We start from the raw sequence: 21,675 nt of genomic DNA on the forward strand, positions 1-21,675 counted from the left end.
TTCGATTAAGATTAAAATTCACCAGGACTACTAGTCTGTGACCTCGTGGTAATTATTTGACTAGCCAATTTGCACATACTTTGGAGAAAGATTGTCATCCCATTCCTCTTGAATAATTACTATTGTTAGTTTTTGAATCTCCTATTTACAGGCAAGCAGAAAACTTGCAACCAAAAATAAGTTGGGAATTCAATCTCTTTTCTGAAATAATGATCGGGTTCCTGTGGTATGTGGCAGCATGTAGTGCATGACTTCTGTGTTAATGAACGCAAGGGAAGGCAACGCCACTATTAGTAATAGCTTTTTATTCGGAGTCCTCATTTTCCAGATAGGTCACATTAAACACAGCCATTAAACAACAGCGTTGAGATAAATCCATACAATGTATGCTGCTTTTATTGTTGTCCTTGTTCACCAATTGCTTGGTGCAGCTAAGAACCACATGGAGTGATGGGGTTGATATATGGGAATAGCCAACTTGCAAAACACTGGGGCCAGGAAAGTTGGACATTAATCAGGTCTCATCCAATTATTTTTCAAAATAACACATCTTGATAGCCAAAACTCTCAAAATGAATTTGAATTAATTTTCTGATAAATGTTGTCTGTTGTGAAAAGAATATCATTAGACAATAATGAGTGGGTGTATATTATGCCAGACCTCAGTCTACTTGTTGACCTCAGCAACTTCTACTCCAGTGGCAAGAAAACAGCTTTCACCTTGTTCTAATAAAGCTTCCTGCTCTATGACTACATGGATTGTGTTTATGGTGTCATTTTTTTTAAATTGAGCAGTGTCTAGATCCTTTAAAGGAAAGTCATGTTTTACAAGATTTCAGCTAATTTAGGAAAACAAAAGAAGTCAATTTTCCAACCAGGAATACAATTGATTTGTGGAGTAGTACGCCAATCTTTGCACATAGCCTGCAATGGGAATATGTATGTCAGGTTAAGAAATAACATGAATCCATTCTTTGAAATTGCATGATATGTCTCTTTAATGTTTACTTTGGTATCAGTATAACTAACACTTATTCTTACTGCTTTCACTGATGAAACTAGTTTACATCATTCATATTTGATGGGAAGATTGTTTAAAAATATTAAAGAATTTATCAGTAAACAATTGTTGAAACTCTGGATTCTAACTAAAAGGTCCATAAATTACGTCTTTACTTGTGCTTGGACTCAGTTATTGAAATACTTAAAGGCGAAGTATTATGAAATTCTTAATTTTGAGTGTGTGTGTGTCTAGGAGGGTGTGATTTAAGACAATTTTTTATATTCTAAATTATGCTGAAACCACACTGTTTGATCATGCATCACTCTCTGGGGCAAGATACTCCCTAAAGATGTGATTTTGGCATCTCATAAGGCTTCCTGGGAAACCAAGCACCAGAATTCTGTGATGAAGGCAGTTATTAGCCAAATGAATAAAAGCAAAATTCCTTCAACTCAACAATAAAAGCTAAAGAGTCCTTACTACCGAATTCCCACCATCTTGTGAATAAATAACGGCCCCTACTAAATGCAGATAATGTGTTAAATAGCTTACAGCAGCAACAGAGAGTTCTAAAGGTACATCCCTCATCCACTGGCACAATCAGTTCTTAAAATTGTACGGTGTTTCCAGTCTTCAGACACACATAATATATTGAACTATTTACTCAGCACTAAGGATGTTTTAAAAAGTAAACCCCACTCTCTTAGTTTATTTCATCTACATACTGCCTTAGATTTTACTAAATGGCTATTTGTCTGGTAAGAGAGAGGCAATATTTGTAAGACTAAAGGGAAATTGGTTTCCCATCAAATTTCAGCTATCAACCTGTAGTCTCCTGGCCAAAAAAAATTTTAAAAAGCATATAAGAGAGTGAACACATTTCAGATACATAAATTGTCCAAAATATAGAGAGTCAATTAGGTTTCACATGTACAAGATCCCTTCTTTCTCTCATTTCCACATTTACGAATCATAAAAACTCAGCATAGAGCTTTGAAAAAGCTGTTAGTAGGAACCAAGTACAGTTCTCAAGCGAATAAGGCTGATGGGAGTTGTCCGCTCTTCCCTCTCAAAGCAGTGTTGCCAGTGTGGGACAGTCTCAAATCGGGACAGCATTCAGCAGAAATATTTTCAGTAGAATTTTTTCAGGTTTGAAATTACAAAACTAAATTCCGTTCTATGTTGGTATCTGTTTTTGCTTTTGCTTTTGAATATAAGGATCTTATGACATTTATGCTTTTTCTACACTGGCTTAGTGGCCAGAAAAGAAGGCACAGAATTCTCCACCAGTTTGCAAAGGATGCACGTTCCTGTTCCAGTGTACAAACAGCCTTTAGTTAAGCCAGCGCCACATCCTCTAGGTATGGGCTGCAGACTGTTTGTCATGAAGCTGTAAAATGCCAAAAATTTTTAAATGCTGAAGGAAAATGTCAATCAAGGCATTTCCCCATCTGCTGCTACTTCTGTAAGTGCTAATTTTTTTTTCCAATTCCTGAAATTTGAGGTTTCCCAGCCTCATGTGGAAGTAAGTTTGAAACCTGCTAAATGTCACAGAAAAGGTGCCACTAAAATGAAAGAAAAGAAGGTGTATTGTTCTTGAAGGACGCCAATAAAAAGAGGCAGAAGAGCATTGAAAAACAGGAAAAAACAATTTTCTTAAGACTCAGACTTCTTGAAAAACACTACACAATGCAAGTAAACAGTGCTGGTACCACACATGCATTAAAGCATTTTTCATGTTTTTGAAATATAATGGGAACGCACATCCCAAACCACAGATGACACTTTTGGAGATTAATGAAGGGTGTGGTATCTACATAGGCAGAAGCTGCATGTGTTATTGGGGGAAAGAAACAATGAGCAAGTTTCAGGTTCTAGTACAAATGTAAATCTTGTGATGTAGCATGACTTTAATAAAAGCTTTTACAAGGACTTGCACATAACCATGGCTGATGAATGTATTTTTTGACCCTTCAGTTAGCTCCATCCGCTCACTCAAACACATTTTGAACAGATTATGTACTGCAGCACTTGGTAGACTATACATTAGACGAGAGACTTTGCTCTGAGGCACTGCTTCCCACACTCCATGGGGAAAAAGGAAGCAGGAAAAACAAAACTCATAGAGTTCGACAGCTACCGAGGCAACACTTGCCATTTACAATATAAGCCCAAAGATTTTTGCAACACAACTATATATTAATTTAATAAAATACACAATATAGCTCTTATACACTCAACAATTTGGCTCATATGCACGGAATCTGCAATAAATCAATAAAAATATGTCATTTGATGTAAACACATTGAATCTTCTTACACTTGCACATTTAAATGGTCATATGATTTGTATATGTCTAAGATATTTCACTTTCCTGAGCTATTTTAGTGTCCACAAATGAAGAAAAAACGTTAGCCATGTTAATTTTTCATTGATTAACATTCATTCAATAGTAACTATGTTTTAAATTTTTCCTATGTCAAGTTTAAAATGTCCTAAGTCATTATTTGTTGGACACTAAAATGCTAAGTAGGCATTTTAACCTTTAAATTTCCTTCTTCTCCTTTATGAAGTGAATTAGTCTATTTGTGTGCAGGACAGAATGGACTCTATTTTTTTACATTTAACTTTTATACGACATGAACTGTAGTACAGATGACCAAGATTTTTATGCTTTTTAGTTTTTGACTAATGATATGGAATGTTCTTTGTGTTTCTATGTGTGGCAGGTAACTTTATACAGAAATGTTTACCACAGATACGTGTTAATGTTTGGTGTAGCTTGGACTACTGCAAGGTCTTTTGGGACTTTCAGTAGGAGCCTGTGATGACCGCTAGACATCCACCACAGATCGCAAATTAGGACCCTGCTTTGTATGGGGTTTATAGGTAAACAGTTAAGTCAGCATCAGCCAGGAGGACAGCCTTAGCTGAGCAGAAATCAGGTGTCACACTGCATACCTTCCTAACAGATTGTCAAAAGGTACGGACTCCTCATCTTCCTTCTTTTCTTCTCTCGTTTTCTTTCTTCTTCTTCTTCTTCTTCTTGTTCTTTGTCTTTCCTCTTTCAGCATCATTAATTCTGTCCTAATGTGAGTTTGGTCAAAACAAGACCATTGTTATCTCTGAAAAACAAACAGCAGTGAAAAGAGCCTACTGTGGGCACTTCTGATGTTCACTAAAAGCCTTGAAGCAGCACTGGTCTTTCTTCATCCCTGGAAAACAGGTTGTCAGCAGGAGGGATCCTTTATAAATCAACAGAAGAGACAAGAAAATGCCAATGCCTTTGTTCTTTCTTTCTTCCTTTTTCTTTCCTCACTTTCTTACAGCCACAGGGTCGCTTCCTCGACAGTCCTGCAAAAGCTTATCGATTTCTCTCACGACTTCCTCAGCATCCACTGACTCTCGGCCCAGATCCCTGCTGGGATGGTCCAGCTGCTCCAAGACAGTGCCCATCTCGCTGGAATCTCGGCTGGTTCTGGAATGCACATCCGCGAAGACCCTTGCCATCTGATCAGATGCCAGGAAGGGTGGGTCTCTTGGTTGCTTACTGGGCGACAGATACTGCCCGTCAGTGGGCAGGTACTGGCTACTCGCTTCGGCCAGGGCTCCTGGTTTAGCTTCGCAACCATCTAAAGAGCCTTTTGTTGAGGTGCAAGGCTCGATGCATGCCTTGGTTGGGCTGCTGGATGCAGAGGGCACCTCTTGGAGGAGAGGGCTCAGGGCACGTTTGGCTTTTAAATAAGGTTTAACATTGGCAATGAGAATAGTGTGCTCTCGCTTGTCTTTTCCAAATGTACAAAAAGTCTTTTTCCCAGTGGGATTCACAGTTTCATAAGTCTCAGTCTCAACATTAGCTTCCACTGTGGGTACAAAGAGATTTGTGCGGTAATCTGCATTTTCAGCCTGATTGGCTGCAGGGAACTGTGGCATCCAACACCTGTCAGAATGACCGAGCACTCGGCATTCATCTGTGCAATTAACACACTCTTCTTGTTCTGCAAAACAAAAGAAGAAACAGCAGATCCAATCATTAGGGCTTCCTTGAAATTTCTACAGAGGCTGTGATCAGCTCTCAGTGGGCTTGCTTGACCTCTGGTCTCTTAATTAAAAAGGAAAAGAAAACAATAATTAAAACATTTCAGGGTGGTTGCATAAACCTGCTGGTTGAGACAATCGTTTTATTTAAGTCTATTCTCCAGATATTAACAATTCCCTCAACCAAGGAAGAAGTAAAAAGTGGCCATTGGAGACTGGCTCTCAGCAGAATAGAGCATCCCTGTAAACTAATCTCCTGGGGAGACCAGTTAGTCTTTGTTCTTTATAACCCATCCTGGAAACAGTGAATTTCAAGCAGGATTATTGGGATTCTTTTCTTCCTTCCTTCCTTCCTTCCTTCCTTCCTTCCTTCCTTCCTTCCTTCCTCCCTTCCTTCCTTTCTTCTTCTTCTTTTTATTTTTAATCAAATAACTGGGCACAGACTTGCTTGCAAACTTTCATAACAATTCCTAAATTGCTTCACTCCCCCACCCATTCCAAGTTTGATCCCTATTTTGCTTGTAATTGTTATGTTGGTGACAGTCATAGAATAAAATGTTTCCTTAAAAAGCCTCCTTTTCCCGCTGAGAATGACAAATGGAATGTTCTTTCTGAATGTATTGTGAATAAGCTTGTCGGAAAGCACACATTGATATTTTATTAGATATGCGTATGGATCATGTAATCAGTTTTCTTCACTTCTGCCTCTTTTGCTTTTGGTGTAAGTAGGTGAAAATGGATTTACTCAACAGATATAGTTCAGAATGAATGACAAATCATGGTGTTCTATTTTAAAGGGTAAGGCTTTCTGCGAGAATTTTTACTTCTCTCCTTTGCCAATAAGCATATAGAGAATCTAAATAAAACATTCTTTAATGATCCCTATTTCAAAGATGCTGAACAAGGAGATATGAAAGAGAATTCCTTCATTACGATAGCAGCTGTGTACTCCCATCAGCCCCAATATTTTAAAGCATAACTTTTAACTACATCTTCCTGTCATCCCTTTTGTACATGGATGGTTGTACCCTTTATGTGCAATGGTCCTGTTTAAATCAAGAGACCTTTTGTCCAGGAGAGGATATTTACATTTCCCTCTATGTGATGGGAATAGAAATCCCTCTGCACTTAGAAACCCCTGGGATTGCCTTTTAATTGAGGCCAGTTGATCCCTACAAATGCATAATGTCCCATGCAGGAAACAAAAGTCCACCTGAGTGATACTTAAAATAGAAAAAGCAAATTTAATAGCATTGATTAACAGATACTTTACAAAGTCATACATAACTATGAGTTTTTGCTTAAACCATAAATCATTCCTTATCCTAAAAAAAGCAAAAACAAAAAACAACTTGATGCCATTCAAACGATTTTATGACAAAATAATTCCGTATGAAACTGCAATATTTTTTGTTTGATTTCTAGTGAATCAACCTGTTGCATTGACAAAAGGTCATTGTGACATTTCATAGTTTGTACCATTTACATGTGTGAAATTTGAAAAAAAATGAGGAAGTCGCTGAATTTTAACTTTGTCATGTTCATAAAATCATGTTTTCCTATGAGTGAGTGAAGTATAGCATGTGTATTACGAATACAGGTAAGAATACTGAAACATAGTTGTAAATGAGTTTGCACTCACAGATTGAAAGTCAGGGATAGACAGACAGATATTGTTAATGTTAGACAGAGGGACTTGAAGAGCCGGAGCCTCAGAGACGCTAGGGTTACAACATTCCTAAGTAACCATGGTTAAAGAGTAAGCTGGGACCAAAAAAGAGAGATGCCAATATCTCTTTAATATAAAACATCTATTCTCTTTCTCTTCCTTGAATGGGGATCAAGAATGGTATCTCTTAAAAAAACCTGTTATCTCTTTATGTATGTCAGTAAGTGTTAGGGTAAAAATGTCATTTTTATCATTTCGTTCAACTACTTTTCATCTTAAAAGACAGTAGAAAATGGTATTATTACACTTGGTAATATTTTAGCATCTTATAGAGCTGTGAATTTTTAAAAATCCCTTTATACTCCATAAACTTACTTTGAAATAAGCTAACATAGCTTTAAATCCCAATATTGACTGACCTTTAATTTTAGCTATTTGGATAACCTACCTACTGAATGAATTCAATATGAATTGAAGGGGAGGAGAAGATAGAATAATGCAAATCTATGTAAGTGTAAATCAACCTTGAATTTAAAACCATCAATGTAAAGTGTGCTTCAGTGCTAAAATGCTGCAGTTTTTAACTTGTCTTCTTCTTGTAACTATCTATGCAGCAATTTTAAGTGCTAACTATGACACATTGTAAAGTGTACAGCTTATGATTAGATCGTGATTTGAATGGCATCAGTTCTCAGACAGTGGAGAAAGTCGAACGAACGCCTGTGTGCCAGCAGCAGAAGCTATGAGCACAACATCAACTGTAATTGTCAAGTGTCGGAATGGAATTGATGGCCAAAGTTATCATTTTTGAAGTTACAAAAATAAATAGATAAATTGATAGGTACACAAAAGAGACATGGGCCATAACAATGGTTGACCAAGTAGAGAAAAATTATAAAATTGAACAGAGAGAGAAGTGGAAAAAGGGGAGGGGGAGAAGGAATGCAAAAGAAATGAAGGGAAGAAAAAAGGTAGAAAGAAAGACAGCCAGTCAGACAAACAATGGTGAAGGGGAAACAATCTTCAAACTCACTGTAGACTAGATGCCAAATCATATTGATTCTCTAGTTATCTATCTATATTTAGTGACTCTATATATATTAAAAGGAGCTCTGCCATTTGAACTTTTAAATTTTATTTTAATCCCATCAATATGCTAATTACATTTCCTAAGAATAAGGGAGGGGGTGGTGTATTTTATCAATCTCAAGAGCTATTAAGGTATATAATCAAACTGCTTTCTGCTCCTTACAGAAAATAGATTCTATAAAAGGTATAGTGAATTATAAACTATAAAAATGAAAAGGAGGCAAATGATTTATATAAATTAGATAGGAAGGCACTATTTACATAAGTTAGATATTTGTATAAGAAAACAATATTGGAGACTCTGAAGAGAGAAAATCAAAGCAAAACCAAGTAACCATACCTTGAATTCTTCCTTTTACATCAATCCAGGAAAAAAAAATGCACTCTAATTTTCAAATTTCCCTAATACAACAAAGATGACCACCCTTCCACATGATACACTCCTTGCCTACAAGATGTTGAAACTCAAATGGAATGTGGAGAGGAAAAATGAGAAGATAAGAAGTGCTTGTATTGTAAAATGAAAACCTTGTGGAATCAACCACTGAAACTCTGGACAGCTCTATAAATTAATAAACATGCCCACACTTGTCATCACCAAACTCACTATTTAGAGACAGCCCTGCCTGGGCCCAAGTGTGGAGTGTACTCTTTGTCTACCCTCAGCATTCCGGAGGGTGTAAGATGCATACTCTCAGTTCACCACAGACTTGACATGTTCGCGTCAAGCCAGAAATCTGTAAAACTCCAAGGACCTCCAAATAAGAAATGCAGTTGTGAATTCTGCTTGGAGTGGATTTTCTCGTGTTGAATTGATTACTCTGGATATATGTGTAAGAGTCAAGCTTAAAGGACACTTCTGTCATCTGTGGCTCTATGTGCCTGACATAGAATCACTTCTAGATTACAGCAGTTACAAGTACTACGAGGAGCATCACCCTATATAAAAGGAAGCTGGGCAGAAAGCGTTTAACTGACCTGCCAAAGAACATACACCGAATACCCGGTAAAGCAGGTTTTGAACCCAGGTCACAGGATTCTTTACTGGTTCTTTGACATATAATTAGGGGAAAAAATCAAACAAGCAAAAGTGTGTTCTTGCTTTAAGATTTTATATTTATTTTTCTGATATGTCAAATGCCATTCTATAGATGTGAGCTTAATTCTTTTGAGGAATGAAGGAATATCTATGGATATTGGTAGTATTAGATAACTCACCCACTCTTCCTATCGTTAAGTTGCCACTCATAATGACTTTATAAAATATGTCTCCAGATTTCTACATTCCTCAACATACGGGCATTGCTGGTGAATGAAAGTGCTTGTTATGCCTTGTTGACATAAAATCATCTCAGACTGGTCAGATACGGCTGCAATTTCTTTCATAAAAGGAAACAAAATAGTGTTTTGCTTTGCCTTCCTTAGCAAACAGCCAGATTGTTGTTATTTCAGAACAGACCCGGTTCTTAGATGCTCGTCCATGGTGCCAAACCCACCGCCAGTGTGGCTGTTCCACCTCAGAGTGCTCAGATAAGGTTTCTAAGCTAGAAATCGCCCTCCCTCACAATGCCTGCCTGGTGAGTCTGAATGGATGACCGAGGATGGAGAGGCCCAACATAACCCAAAATGCCAGCAGTGCTCATTGTAGATGCCCATGATGGATATTTTAAAACAAAACCAGACAAATGAAAAACCGGAGAAACCTTGAATGACTGGAAAGAATGAGGGAGAAAATAAGCTAATTTAAGCATTTTAAATTTGAATAATTTTCAGAAACCTGTTCTGTACAGGAATTACCTTCAAGCTACCCTTGAGGTAATACATTATATTCACGTTAATAAATAAAATAAAGCCGATTTAAATTTTATTTTTATTCTTCCTCTATTTTTTTTCTTATATGAAAACAGTTTGATTTCCCTATTCTGTTGTTAAAAGTAGGATTTGTTAAGTATCTAGTTTTTTATAATGTGTGATTAAAAAAAAAAAGAAACCTATTGGTTCCTGGGATGATTCGATAATGTTGAATGCAAGAAGTATCTCAAAAAGTTCTGATAACATTTCAATGGAAAGATAATAGAATTGTTCCACTAACTTTTTGATGCCCCTCTTCCCCCACCCCCACACTCACCCCTAGTATGCGTTTAACATTTGAAATAATTTTCTCTACTCCTAAAACCACATCTATTATACAGGCCCCAAAGGAAAGAATCGAAACAAATTCACTTGATTTAGTTTGATTTTCTATCATAATTTATGAGATATTTTGGATTATACAGGCCCCAAAGGAAACTATCTAAACAAAATAACTTTATTTGGTTTGATTTTATATCATAATTTATGAGATATTTTGGAAAGGAGTATAAACTGTCCCAAATAACTATAATAATTTCTGTTTAGCTTTACCATCTCTCTCGCTCTCTCTCTCTCTCTCACACACACACACACATATGCACACACACACAGACTTGTATTTAAGAATCTGAGTAGCAATAGATGTGACTTTCCCTGCTATGTATATATCATGTAGATCACAAGCTACCATGATACAGTCATTTTCTCCTTTACCAGTTTCATGTAAAATCTATGATTAAACCAAATATTTCCTAGTTCTGGCTATAGAACTTCTGATTACATAATTCAAATTTATTTGGACATAAAGATGCCCAAAATATTTATTTTCATATTGGCTTATATATCTGAAAGCTTTTTCCTAAACCTAGCATACGCAATTGAATAATTCAGTCTTATAGATTTTAGTCAAGCAAACATTTTGAGCCAAAATACAGGAACTATGTCACCTGGAATTATTCCAAGGAATATACTTGCATGGAAAGAAATATTTAGATAAAACTCCGAATTATCTTCCTTTAAATTATTTGATCCTAGCAATCTTCTGCTAGGGTCACAATCATTTGATTTTTAGATGATATTAATTTTGTAGTGTCGTCATATCATTGGGAGTGTGTAGCCTTTTCAATGATGGATAAGAGGTGCCAAGAAGTCCCACACATACGATTTCAATTTGAAGCAAAATGCTTATTTAAATCAGCAAGATTCAGGGGCCCTCTGCTAAGTTTAGTTCCATCGGAAAAGCAGGAGGAAGCTCCTGCGTGCTGGGATTCTGCAGTGGTCTCAGCAAGGAAATGATGTAAGGAACCAGTCCAGAAGTCTCTTTCTGTGCATTTACCTTTTTAGTCTATTATGTCATGTTCTCGGGCAGGCTTTTAGACAAATCAGAAATTTAAACGTATGCTCTCTGTTGTTGAAGAAGTACAGACTACCACCCGAAGAGAGATACTTCGCAACCAATTTGATACCACTTAGGGAAATGTTAGAAAACATAGAAGGATTTCCTCTCCTGCCTTTCCGACTTGCCTGCTGCCTAAGGAGCTCACATCATTTGTCGATGGATCTGAGAGCTCACAGATGATTTGTAGCATAAGAGTTACATACATGCATCTGGTTTCTGCTTCTGACTTATATGTTATGAAGAAGAACTAAATAAGAAGTGGTATCTGACCTATTTGAACAACACATCCATAAATCAGGCTATGCAGGAGAATGTTCAAAGATGCCGCAGCCCCTGGAAAGGGCTATTTGCAAAGGAACCGTTCTACTTCTTGACATCAACAAAGCTATGTTATTTTTGCATTGTGAACAGCTTTAAATAGCAATAGTGCGCTTCTCTTTAGCGTGGTTGCTGTTACTGTTTCTAACAGCATCTTAAAATTAGAGTTGTTTCCAAGTAGATAACTCTATAAATGGAAGTCCATTTTTTACTTGTTCTCATTTTTCTTTCTTTTTAAAAAATTTATAATTTACCTCTTTCACCAATGTAAGCTTTCATAACACCTAATTAGATGTCTGGAAAAGCAGAGAGCAGGCACCCATCTCTATTTATGGCCGGCACAAGTGTTGTGTAGATTAATTCTCGAAAATCTAAGCAATGCACCTGTCACTGATCCTCCACCTGCCAGCAAACTGTAAGATGTGCGACCAGCAGTTTATGTGCAAGGTGTTTCCTCCTGAGAGGTTTTCAAGCCATCCAAACAGTTCTTTCCCTTCTTTCAATAGACACAATCACACACACACACACACACACACACACACACACACGCACACACACAGGTTTCTATGAGCACAAGTTATAATGTATCCACCCATATTCTAATGTATCAGGGAAAACACATCAATACTAAAAGGAAACCCTAGCAAAGTAAAACAAACCTCTAATAACATGGATATTTTTTCCCCTTGGTAAGTTGACATAGTTTGCAACAGCCTGTGAACTGACACTTCTCTAACATAAACAACTCTTTCTCTTCTGGGTGATGGGGATTATTCTCCAAGTACTCGCCTTCTCCTCCCCTGTAGCCCTAACACTTGTTATGCTGGTGGAGTGAGTCATTCCATACCAGTGACACTTTTACAATCTATATTCATGCAAATTATTTCCATTTAGGACTTGGTGTGCCATTTATTCGCATATTAGTTAAAAATAAACCTTCTGATGTCTCTCCATCTGACTTTAGAGGAGTGAAAATTGATTTTTCAATGTTCTTTCTAGACACAGTGCTAATACAAGAAAACATCTTTTTCTTGTATTAGAACTAAAGATGTAGTCTAATACTATGATTTTTACTACATGTACTTTTCTCTGCTCGTGATTACATGATTTCCTAGCTTGGTATCAGCAATATTTTTTAAATGATGGCTGTATCCCTAAAACACCAACAAAGAGGTAAGAGAAAGGGTAACATTTGGGCTAATTACTGTATCTTAGTTAAATGACCTTTATCAATTATACTGTATTTCCTCTGACTCTTGCACGTATGTACCATGTTGTGGTACATACACAGCAAGCATTTTATAGAGACACTGATATAGGCTGTGTGTTTCTTTCTTTTATTTTTGAATTTATGGAGAAAATGTAATAGGCTGCAAAATTCTCACTTTGTGCAGATGCATGTTTGTGTGTGGCAGTGATATAATGATAAGACACTAGAAATAGGACTCCGGAAGCTTAAATTATTTCCTAATAATCAGCCCTAGGGGATGACAATTCAGACACAGAGTTCACATAATAAAAACACTATGAAAGAAACATGAGCATTTTCAGGTGGATAGGCTGCTAATCTGGCTTCCCAGTTTTACCTTAGTTGTGAAATTCATCCTGTCGGTTTAGGGTAGGCAGAGAGCCTATTTTGAAGAGGAAGTTATTATAATACTATCAAGTAGTTAAACCATGGCAGCTCTGAAGCACCAATCTTACAGCGTGCACCTGCACTGTGCAATGCTCCTGAATGCATTGCCACAGTTGTATTCAGACATGAGAAGCTACTGGTCTCTATCGTATTCCAGTGAATCCAATCACAGCTGGGTATTTGGAGCTGCTTACTATTTGGTATTCGCTGCTGGGTGTTTGTGCTTGCTATTCGGTGCACCTGCACGCCCCCAGGGCAGGTCCTTCTTGCTTGTGACCCTTTGGCCAGGCTAAAACATTGACCCAAGTTAAATTTTCTGGCCTACTTGTTTAAAAATAAGTAGCCAAGAGTCTGATATGAAGAGAATGCAAATCAAATTAAGTGGAAATATAGTAAGAAATACAAACACAAGAGTGTTGGGAATTTGATATGGAAGCATTACGACTACAGAAAAATTAGAACCAATAGCATGCACAGGGACCCGATGGCACAGATCGGTACAATTGTGTTTCACGGGACACTGCTCTAGTATTAATATTCAAAATGTAGTTGCCCCTCCCCAGTCCCATCCTGGAGGCACAGTCATCACCGGGAGCAGAAGCAGATGTTTGGAAGTGAAGGCACAACAGCTCAATGGGGCCATCTCTTTTCTATTAGGTAGCCGGGGAGAACAGGCACTAAAGTTCAATAGTGCACTAATGGAACAAGCTTTTTTTTTTTTAATTGAGAAAAGGACTGTGAGAGAACCTCTTAAGGAAAAGCAAGCAAGAAGGAAATACAACTCCAGTGCTGCACCAGTGTAAAGACAGATCAAAGTCTGTGCGAGCATGAGATTGGTGTGGTTCAGAAGTTACATTAAAGAAGATGCATTCAGTCCTTCTTGAGGTCCTGGGTGGTACAGATGGCTCGGCCACAGAATAGTAACCATAAAGTTGGTGTGTCAAGCCCACTTCGAATTCAGGGCATATTGGAAACACAGCCTGCGGTGCTACTTCTGGAGGTCACAGCTTTGCAATCCGCACGCAGTCATTCTATTCGACACACAAGAGCCAGAATTGACTCACTGACAATTTCAGAATAAGAACCACATGTTAAAACACCTACTTTATGAGCATGCACTGGAAGATTTCAGGCAGAAACACCTTGACTTTAAACAGGCTAGCACAGGCCTGTTTGAAACATGACATAACAGGTAGTAGTGCAGGTAGAAGTCTGAAAAAATCTTTATCTACACCTATCGGGCTTGGAAATTCTCGAGATTGTTAGGCTATATCTCTCTTTTCGAAAGAGTTTACAATTTGATTGGAAACAAGAAACTAGATTTAAAACCAGCACAAGAAAATGACTGATGATCAATTGCCCTTGAACACTTTCATATCAGCGTGGTGCAAATGGTAAATATTCCCAGATGCTAATGGAAAGGTTGGAAGTTTTAGTCCACCTAAGAGCATCTGAGGAAATGGCTGTCAATCTACTCCCCAAAAACCAGACACAAAAAAATCTGTTGAGTCACCATTCTCTTCTGACGCACACGAGGCCAACATGAATTGGAGGTGACTTTGTAATAACTGGTATGGTACGTCTTATGACCATCAAGTAGCAGAGGAAAGTATAGACTGTAACCTTGTGGAAGAGATGGTGTAAAAGAGGGTGCTGGATCCGGGATTCCAAGGGTGACAAGGATGTGGATTGCTTGTGGAGAGCAGGAGGAGGACATGGTAGATGAAGGGACCAAGGAAGATGAAGGAAAACGTCATATCGGAGGACTGTGCTCTTCAAGGAGCAATGAGACTAGCTTTATACAGCCAAAGACATTTATGCAATGCCAGAAAATGAAAGCAATGCAGGACAATTTGGGTAGTGCCTAACAAGAAGGGAAAACAGACCAAGGCAATTCCAATGGAACAATGACACATGGGCTCGAGAAATTTAACTTATGTTTCAGAAGATATTAGAAAACTTTTATTTATATACAAGCTCACATTCACCGCCAGCTAGTCAATTCCAACTCATAGCAACCCGACAGGACAAAGACAGAGTGGCTGGTGGTTTCAAACTGCTGCTCTGCGGTGAGCAGGCCAATTCCAACTACTGTCAGCCCAAGTGGAGAAAGAAAGGGCTCAAACACTCATCGGCTGTTCTACCCAGATCCATAGAGGCTCTGTGAGTCAGAATGAACTCAAGGGTGTCTTTTTATAGATGAAAGAGGAACTATTTCAAAATTAGCATGCTCTCTGAACATAGGCACCTGGAGTTTTGTACACAACCAGGATAGCACACTGAGACCTCATGTGGTTCACTGGCACAGGCATGCTGGCCATGCGAGGTGCCTCCCGACTTGCATCTGCTCAACTACCTGATGGCTTAGTATATTTTGACTCAGCAGGCATTCTGTATGCCCAGTGTAAGTCCTGCATTTCATGCAGCCATGTTGAGAATTGTATTTTAGATGACTGCTCATCAATGTTAAAAACCACGGACGATAGTCACCACACTAGGATGTTGGTCCTCTGAACCTATTGTCAGTCCTAAGCCTTCCAACGGAGTAAACAAACTTGTGACGTATTTGACTGTAACGTATTTGCTGTCTAGCAAGTCAGGATTTCTCAGTGGTGGTGAGCGCAGAAGGAGTGTCCAGGATGCTCCCGGTGTGCCTTATTGAATATTGAATTTCTTAGTCCTACTTCTCCTTTATTTCTCTAAGGTTTTATTTTGAATTAACCATAATGTTGCACAAGATCACAAGCCTGCTCGATTAAGAAACACTTTTGAGGAGTGAAAGAGGAAGAATTTAGTAGAAAGAAAATTCTTACCAGAGGTAATAAATACTCCTGCAATGTAATTGGAAGGACCACAAACAAGGTCGATTTTAATGTAGAAATTTTAAAATGAAATACTGGATATAAAGAAGAAGAAATATTAATACACACAGAAGACACTGTTCTTTGATGGTTACCAGTGACAGATGAGGAAGAAATGGAAATCACTTCTAGTAGACTGTTGCAATTTGTTTGGTGGGAATGGCCGTGCTCAATATGGGTAAAGGCTGCACAACTTGACCAAGGTACATTATGACAATAAGAAATATGACACATAAAGGACATTTGGGTAAAAGCCATATACCATTTTGCAAGACCAAACAAGTGGGAGTACATCAATAGACATGTATATGCCCATATGGGTATAGGCAGAATTAGATGAGTATATGGGTCTGCATCATCATAAACTTGGTTGTGTGCGCTGCGCTCACTGCCACCGAGAAATTCTGACTTCATAGACATCAAATACTTTACAGTCAAATATTTAACAAGCCTTCTCACTGAAGGCTTAGGACTGACAATAGGTTCAGGGGACCAACATCCTAGTGTGGTGAGAATCATGTATGGTTTTTAACGTTGGTGAGCAGCTGTCTGAAATACAGCTGTGGTCCTGGACTTGTGTGGAGTAAAAGATGAAGAAGAAGACCCAAGACAAAAGAGAAACTAGCCAGCAGGATTCGCAGCTCACACAAATCATGGCCTCAACTAATTAGATAATGCTTGGCTACACCTACAACCTACAATCATTCTGAACAGGGACAAGACAGAACACACCTATGATTCCTAAAATCGGCAAGATGTGCTGATCCTGTGGACATGAGACACTCCCTGGAAACAACTGCTGTGAGATGCCCTTTAAACTTGGAATTGAATCCACTCTGAGAAATCCCCTTTCATCCCAATCATGAGGCTTGTAAATCAACGATATCTCCTGTGAGCACTGTGCTCCTTTAAATAATCATCTACATCAAAGTGCTCTGTATGCACCATAAAGCAAAGATGAGAAGGGGAGAGGGGAGGGTAGAAACACTAGATTATCGTGGAAACGAAACAAGTTGACTAGAAATATCGAGAATGTTGGCACATGGTGGAAAATGTTACCAATGCCACTGAGCAATGTGCGTGAAACAAACAAACAAAGAAACAAACAAACAAAATTCACTGCCAGCGCCAGCATGGCCATGCTGGCTCATAGCAACCCTACCAGGCAGGGCTGCCGAGACTACAGCGCCCTCTGGGGGTAGAAAGCCCTGTCTATTGCTCAGGAGCAGCTGGTGAATGGGAACTGTTCATAGACATGGTTTCAGGGTAAGCTGATAGTCTATGTACACTTTCACCAAAAAAACAAATCAAACCCCTTTGTTTTCCTTCAAAAGAAGGATTTATATTTTGAAAAATGGCGAAGCTATCCCTTCTCCTCTGAATTAAGCTTTGCCACTACTCTGTAAGCAACATTGGTTCAACTCATTAAGGTCGTCAGGCTCCTTGAGGACTTGGTAATACAGTATTTTCCTTAGTACCTTATCTTTGAGTACACAGAGCATATGTAATGTATACCACACTCATAGTATTTCACACAAAATATACACCTGCATAAATAAGGCATCCATCCACAGGATATGGGACACAGTGCATTCACAAAAAGTGTGGTGAGTGGGTTGGATGAGATGAGGTGTGTGTGTGTGTGTGTGTGTGTGTGTGTGTGTGTGTGTGTTGGCATGACATTCAGGTTACTTGTGTAAAAATACGGTACACTTTTGACTTTCAACAAAATGCTGCCATTAAAGTGAATAAAGACTAAATAAACAAGGTATTGAATATTACTGGTGATTTCCAATAGGATTTATAATTTTATTATTCATTACATTTGTGAGTCTGTAATGCAAATTTTCAGATATGCCAGAACTTACATAAAGTTATGTGCACTGGTTCCCATTCCTGTTTGGAATGCACTCTCTAGAGCAGGGGGCCTCAAACTGCGGCCCGGGGGCCACATGTGGCCCGCCGAGGACACTCATCCAGCCTGCCGGGAGTTTTGGCCCGTTTGTTTTTTTACTTCAAAATAAGATATGTGCAGCGTGCACAGGAATTTGTTCATAGAGTTTTGTTAAAACTATAGTCCGGCCCTCCAACAACCTGAGGGACAGTGAACTGGCCCCCTGTTTAAAAGGTTTGAGGACCTCTGCTTTAGAGCAACATCAGAGCTCTCTGTGATATATCATATTTATATCAAAACCTAAATTGTCATCCCTGGGATATCATTTCGAGATAATAAAATAAATATCCTATCTGGTACATTCCATTTGAACACAGAGATCAGAATACTTTGTCCTTTGGACATTTTTTTATAGATTGTGACACTAGTATTGAAATCAAAATTGATATTTGAATAATTACCTCCTTATAATTTTAAATTATGGAAAAGTGAGTAGCCTGAACATCTGTACCTCAGCCTCTATGTTTCCTTCATCTCTCCTGGGCTTCTCATTTTATCTTTTATTCTTCTGCTGCATCCTTGTGCTACATATACCACTTTCTCTCTCTTAAAATCATGTAAACTACCTGCCTTTAAATATCTATAAGGAACATGTGAATTAATTGAGTCCTTTTAAGAGTTAAGCCTTGAAAGGGTTAAAATAGCTTCCAAAAGAGCCTGATTTATATGCAGTGAGAAACCTATGCTCTGGCAGGCAATAGTTAGCAAACGCTGCTTGGTTTACAAGGACAAATTTAAAATTCTAGCAACTTAAATAATACTGTGAATTCCAGACCCAAGACTATTTAAATATGCTACTATTCTTCATCTTAGAGAGGATGCTTTCCATATGCCTTTATTCCCTCTGTAAATTAATCCCGGCACTGATAATGACACTGTTTTTTTGATGGCATAGATGAATACATCTAAAATTCAAGTCATCCTCCTAGCAAAGTGCTAATCCCGTAATGAAGGTCAATGAAAACACGCCTATTAAGCAAACTCTTTGTATGGAGCCAGCAAAATTGTCTTCTCCTGGTTTGTCTCTCAGGCCTGCGTTCAGAATGCTAGGGGATGTGAAGCTCTGAACCAGGTTAAATCCCCTTGTTCACCCTCTGCTTTGAGCAGCAGTTACTCTTCAATTGCTCCAGACTGGTAAACAGAGTCAATGTCATTTTTAGCTGTTCAGAAAGCAGAGTTAATTAAGATTGAGCTAATTCTCTCCAGCTTAATATCTAGTAATCAATGCTTGCCAGTAGGATTTGGGAATCTCAGATGATGAATTTTTAAGAAAAGGTTTAATAGTTTTACATTCATAATGGTATCCTAAGTGCCAACAGCTATTCATCAAATTCGTAGAACCTTTCTCTACAGATAGATCTAAAGTTTCAATTAAATTACCTTAAATTAGATGGACATGGTTTCAAAAGAGCAGATGGATGTCTTGCTAGGATCCGTATTTTGAAAATTATAATACTTTTAAAGAAAGAATAATACAAAAGAGCTCAAGATTTAAATTAATTGTAGTTCTTTGTGAAATCCTATTTCCATAAATGATACTTACAAACATGTTGCAAAAACAATACATGCATGCATGCATATACACAGATGAAAATAAATATATTTTTCACCCCAAATTTTAATTCTAAGATTTCTTGCCTGTGAGAATAAAGTCTTCCTTTTGGAACTAGTATATTTGATAGTGTTCCAAAAGATAACTTTAGAATAAAATACAGGTAGTTTGAATGTACACAATTTTAACCTAAACAATTCTTACTACCAGCTGGGGATATCACCACTAATATTGCTGTTGTTATTAGAGATGGTTAAAAATAGAGAGAGAGTTGGAAAGGAAAAATAATTGACATTTAAAGTAAAGCCTGTTCTTGGAATTGCTTCCCTAAAAGTATTCTTCCTACCTTAAGAATATCACATGTTTATTGGAAACTGTAGCATATTGTAAGCTTATTGGAAGCTGAGTTTGTTTGTTTGTTTGTTTCTTGTCTTGCATGATTGGGTCATCTCAAGAAAGAAAATTTAAGCAAAATCAATACGCTCGATATTCGTGTTCTAGAGTAAATATACAAAAGTGTTCCTTGTAATGGGTTTTACCGGCAATCACAATCCATTTGTCTTGCAACTGCTTTAGTATTTTGTAATCACAAGAACATGGCAAAGCAAGAAAGAAATTGGGAAAGCAGTCAGAAAGCTCACCTACAGAAAGATAGGAGATGTAACCCTCTGAAACCCTTGTTATGTAATCAAACAGAGGGTCAAAACGCTACTGGAGAAAGCTCTTCCTGAACCACAGCAAGGGTGGCAATGGGCCCTTAAAGGGGGTGCAAGCGGTTCTCTATATGATGCGGAATATATATCAAATGCGTCTATGGTAGAATCATAAAGACGTTCCTATCTTATGGAGGACTCTCTGTGTATCAGATGATTAAACAACCAGACACACAATAAAGAACAGGGGGTAAAAGTGAGTATTTTTAACAAATAAATAGATGGATGCTTATAAATTTATTTTCAGTCACTAATCTAAATCTAGTCTAAATAAACGTTCACATTGTATCTGAGAGAATTCCTTAGGGCAGAGCCTTCTGAACACAGGCATACTATATTTGAGTTTGCTTTCAAAAGATGTGTGCTTAATAAAAGAAATCCTTTGTTGCTGCTATTGCTGTTTTCTGGTCACTGTTTAGATTTTCCATGGTCATTATGAAAAAAACAACAACAATGATATGATCTGAACGACCCAGTTTAATGTTCAAAGTCCTCCATAATCTGAGAATAATTTTCATCTTAATTTCTTTCTCAATTTGTGTTTTTATAAAAATCCATCTTTCCAGATCATATACCACCAGGTAAAACCTATGTACTTCTTGGTTTGACTCCTTATTAATCCAAATTGAAATTTGGATGAGTCTATCTCCCACATTTTATTTTCCTCTGGATGTTTTTTTAATCCTAAAAGTTCTCTGCAAATCTCACCATGACTACCAATGGCTTCATTGTCTTCATTTAATGATCAGTCCATAACTATTGACTATCTACTTGTCAATGGCCAGAAAACCCACAAGACAATATAACTATTAATAAGACAAAGCTTCTATGTAATGTTTACAGTGTTGGAGCAATCTTTATCATCTTCAAAATTCTTTTTTCTCTTTAATCATGTGAAAGGAGGCATAACTGCAGCTCCAGGAATCAGAGAATTGCTTGAGGGATTTTAGTTCTGTGCATTACACTGAGTGAATCTGTCCGTACATACATCACATAAGATTGAGAAAGGACAGGACTGCCTTTTTTTATATCGATGCTGTTTTAGAAAGAAGTAGAAGTACAGCAAGATCACACATAAGAAAAGTATAAATCGATTGTATCTTCTTTGGAAATACACACTTGCAGAACAAGGTAGCTGCTTCCTGTCCATATAATTAGAAATTAGGCCATTCTAGTATAAAAGAAAGGAAACACTTAAATTCTACCAAATAAAAGTTTGTACTTTTGTTTTCAATGTCTTGCAAATCTCCAGAAAATAGTAGGAATCTACTAACTAAACCATAAAATTGCTATACATACATTTTGAGTCTATATAAATTAATTGAAGAATGTAGAATTTTCTCCAGGACGCATAATTGGACTAGGAAAGGCTCTGCTCACACCAGAGAAAAGATTACAATTTTGAGAATGTGTCAAACCAGTCTTAATATTTTGAATGACCTTTAAATTTTGAGGCCTTTCTGAGTTTGTTCACTGACCTCAAATTAACCAGAATTAAAGTCCAAGGAATGACTAGAAATAGAATGAAATTTAAACTGCTTGATTTGATAAATTTCTAATATAAAATTTGGAGGTTCATTCATTGAGATGA

General features: G+C 37.6%; 1 protein-coding gene across 3 annotated transcripts in view; it reads right to left on the reverse strand.

Annotated features, from left to right (window-relative positions):
* Positions 1 to 288: 288 nt before the first annotated feature.
* The window catches only part of PCDH17 (protocadherin 17), a 112,237-nt gene continuing 90,850 nt past the window's right edge, over positions 289 to 21,675 (reverse strand). For all 3 annotated transcript variants that reach the window (XM_045287134.1, XM_004707909.4, XM_045287133.1), the window contains one exon: positions 289 to 5,002. In XM_045287134.1, coding sequence (XP_045143069.1) covers positions 4,320 to 5,002 — 683 coding nt within the window. In that variant the 3' untranslated portion in view covers positions 289 to 4,319. The remainder of the gene's footprint in view (positions 5,003 to 21,675) is intronic.

This window comes from Echinops telfairi, unplaced genomic scaffold, assembly GCF_000313985.2.
Source record: "Echinops telfairi isolate 266 unplaced genomic scaffold, ASM31398v2 ScPeMD7_11;HRSCAF=52, whole genome shotgun sequence".
NCBI lineage: Eukaryota > Metazoa > Chordata > Mammalia > Afrosoricida > Tenrecidae > Echinops > Echinops telfairi.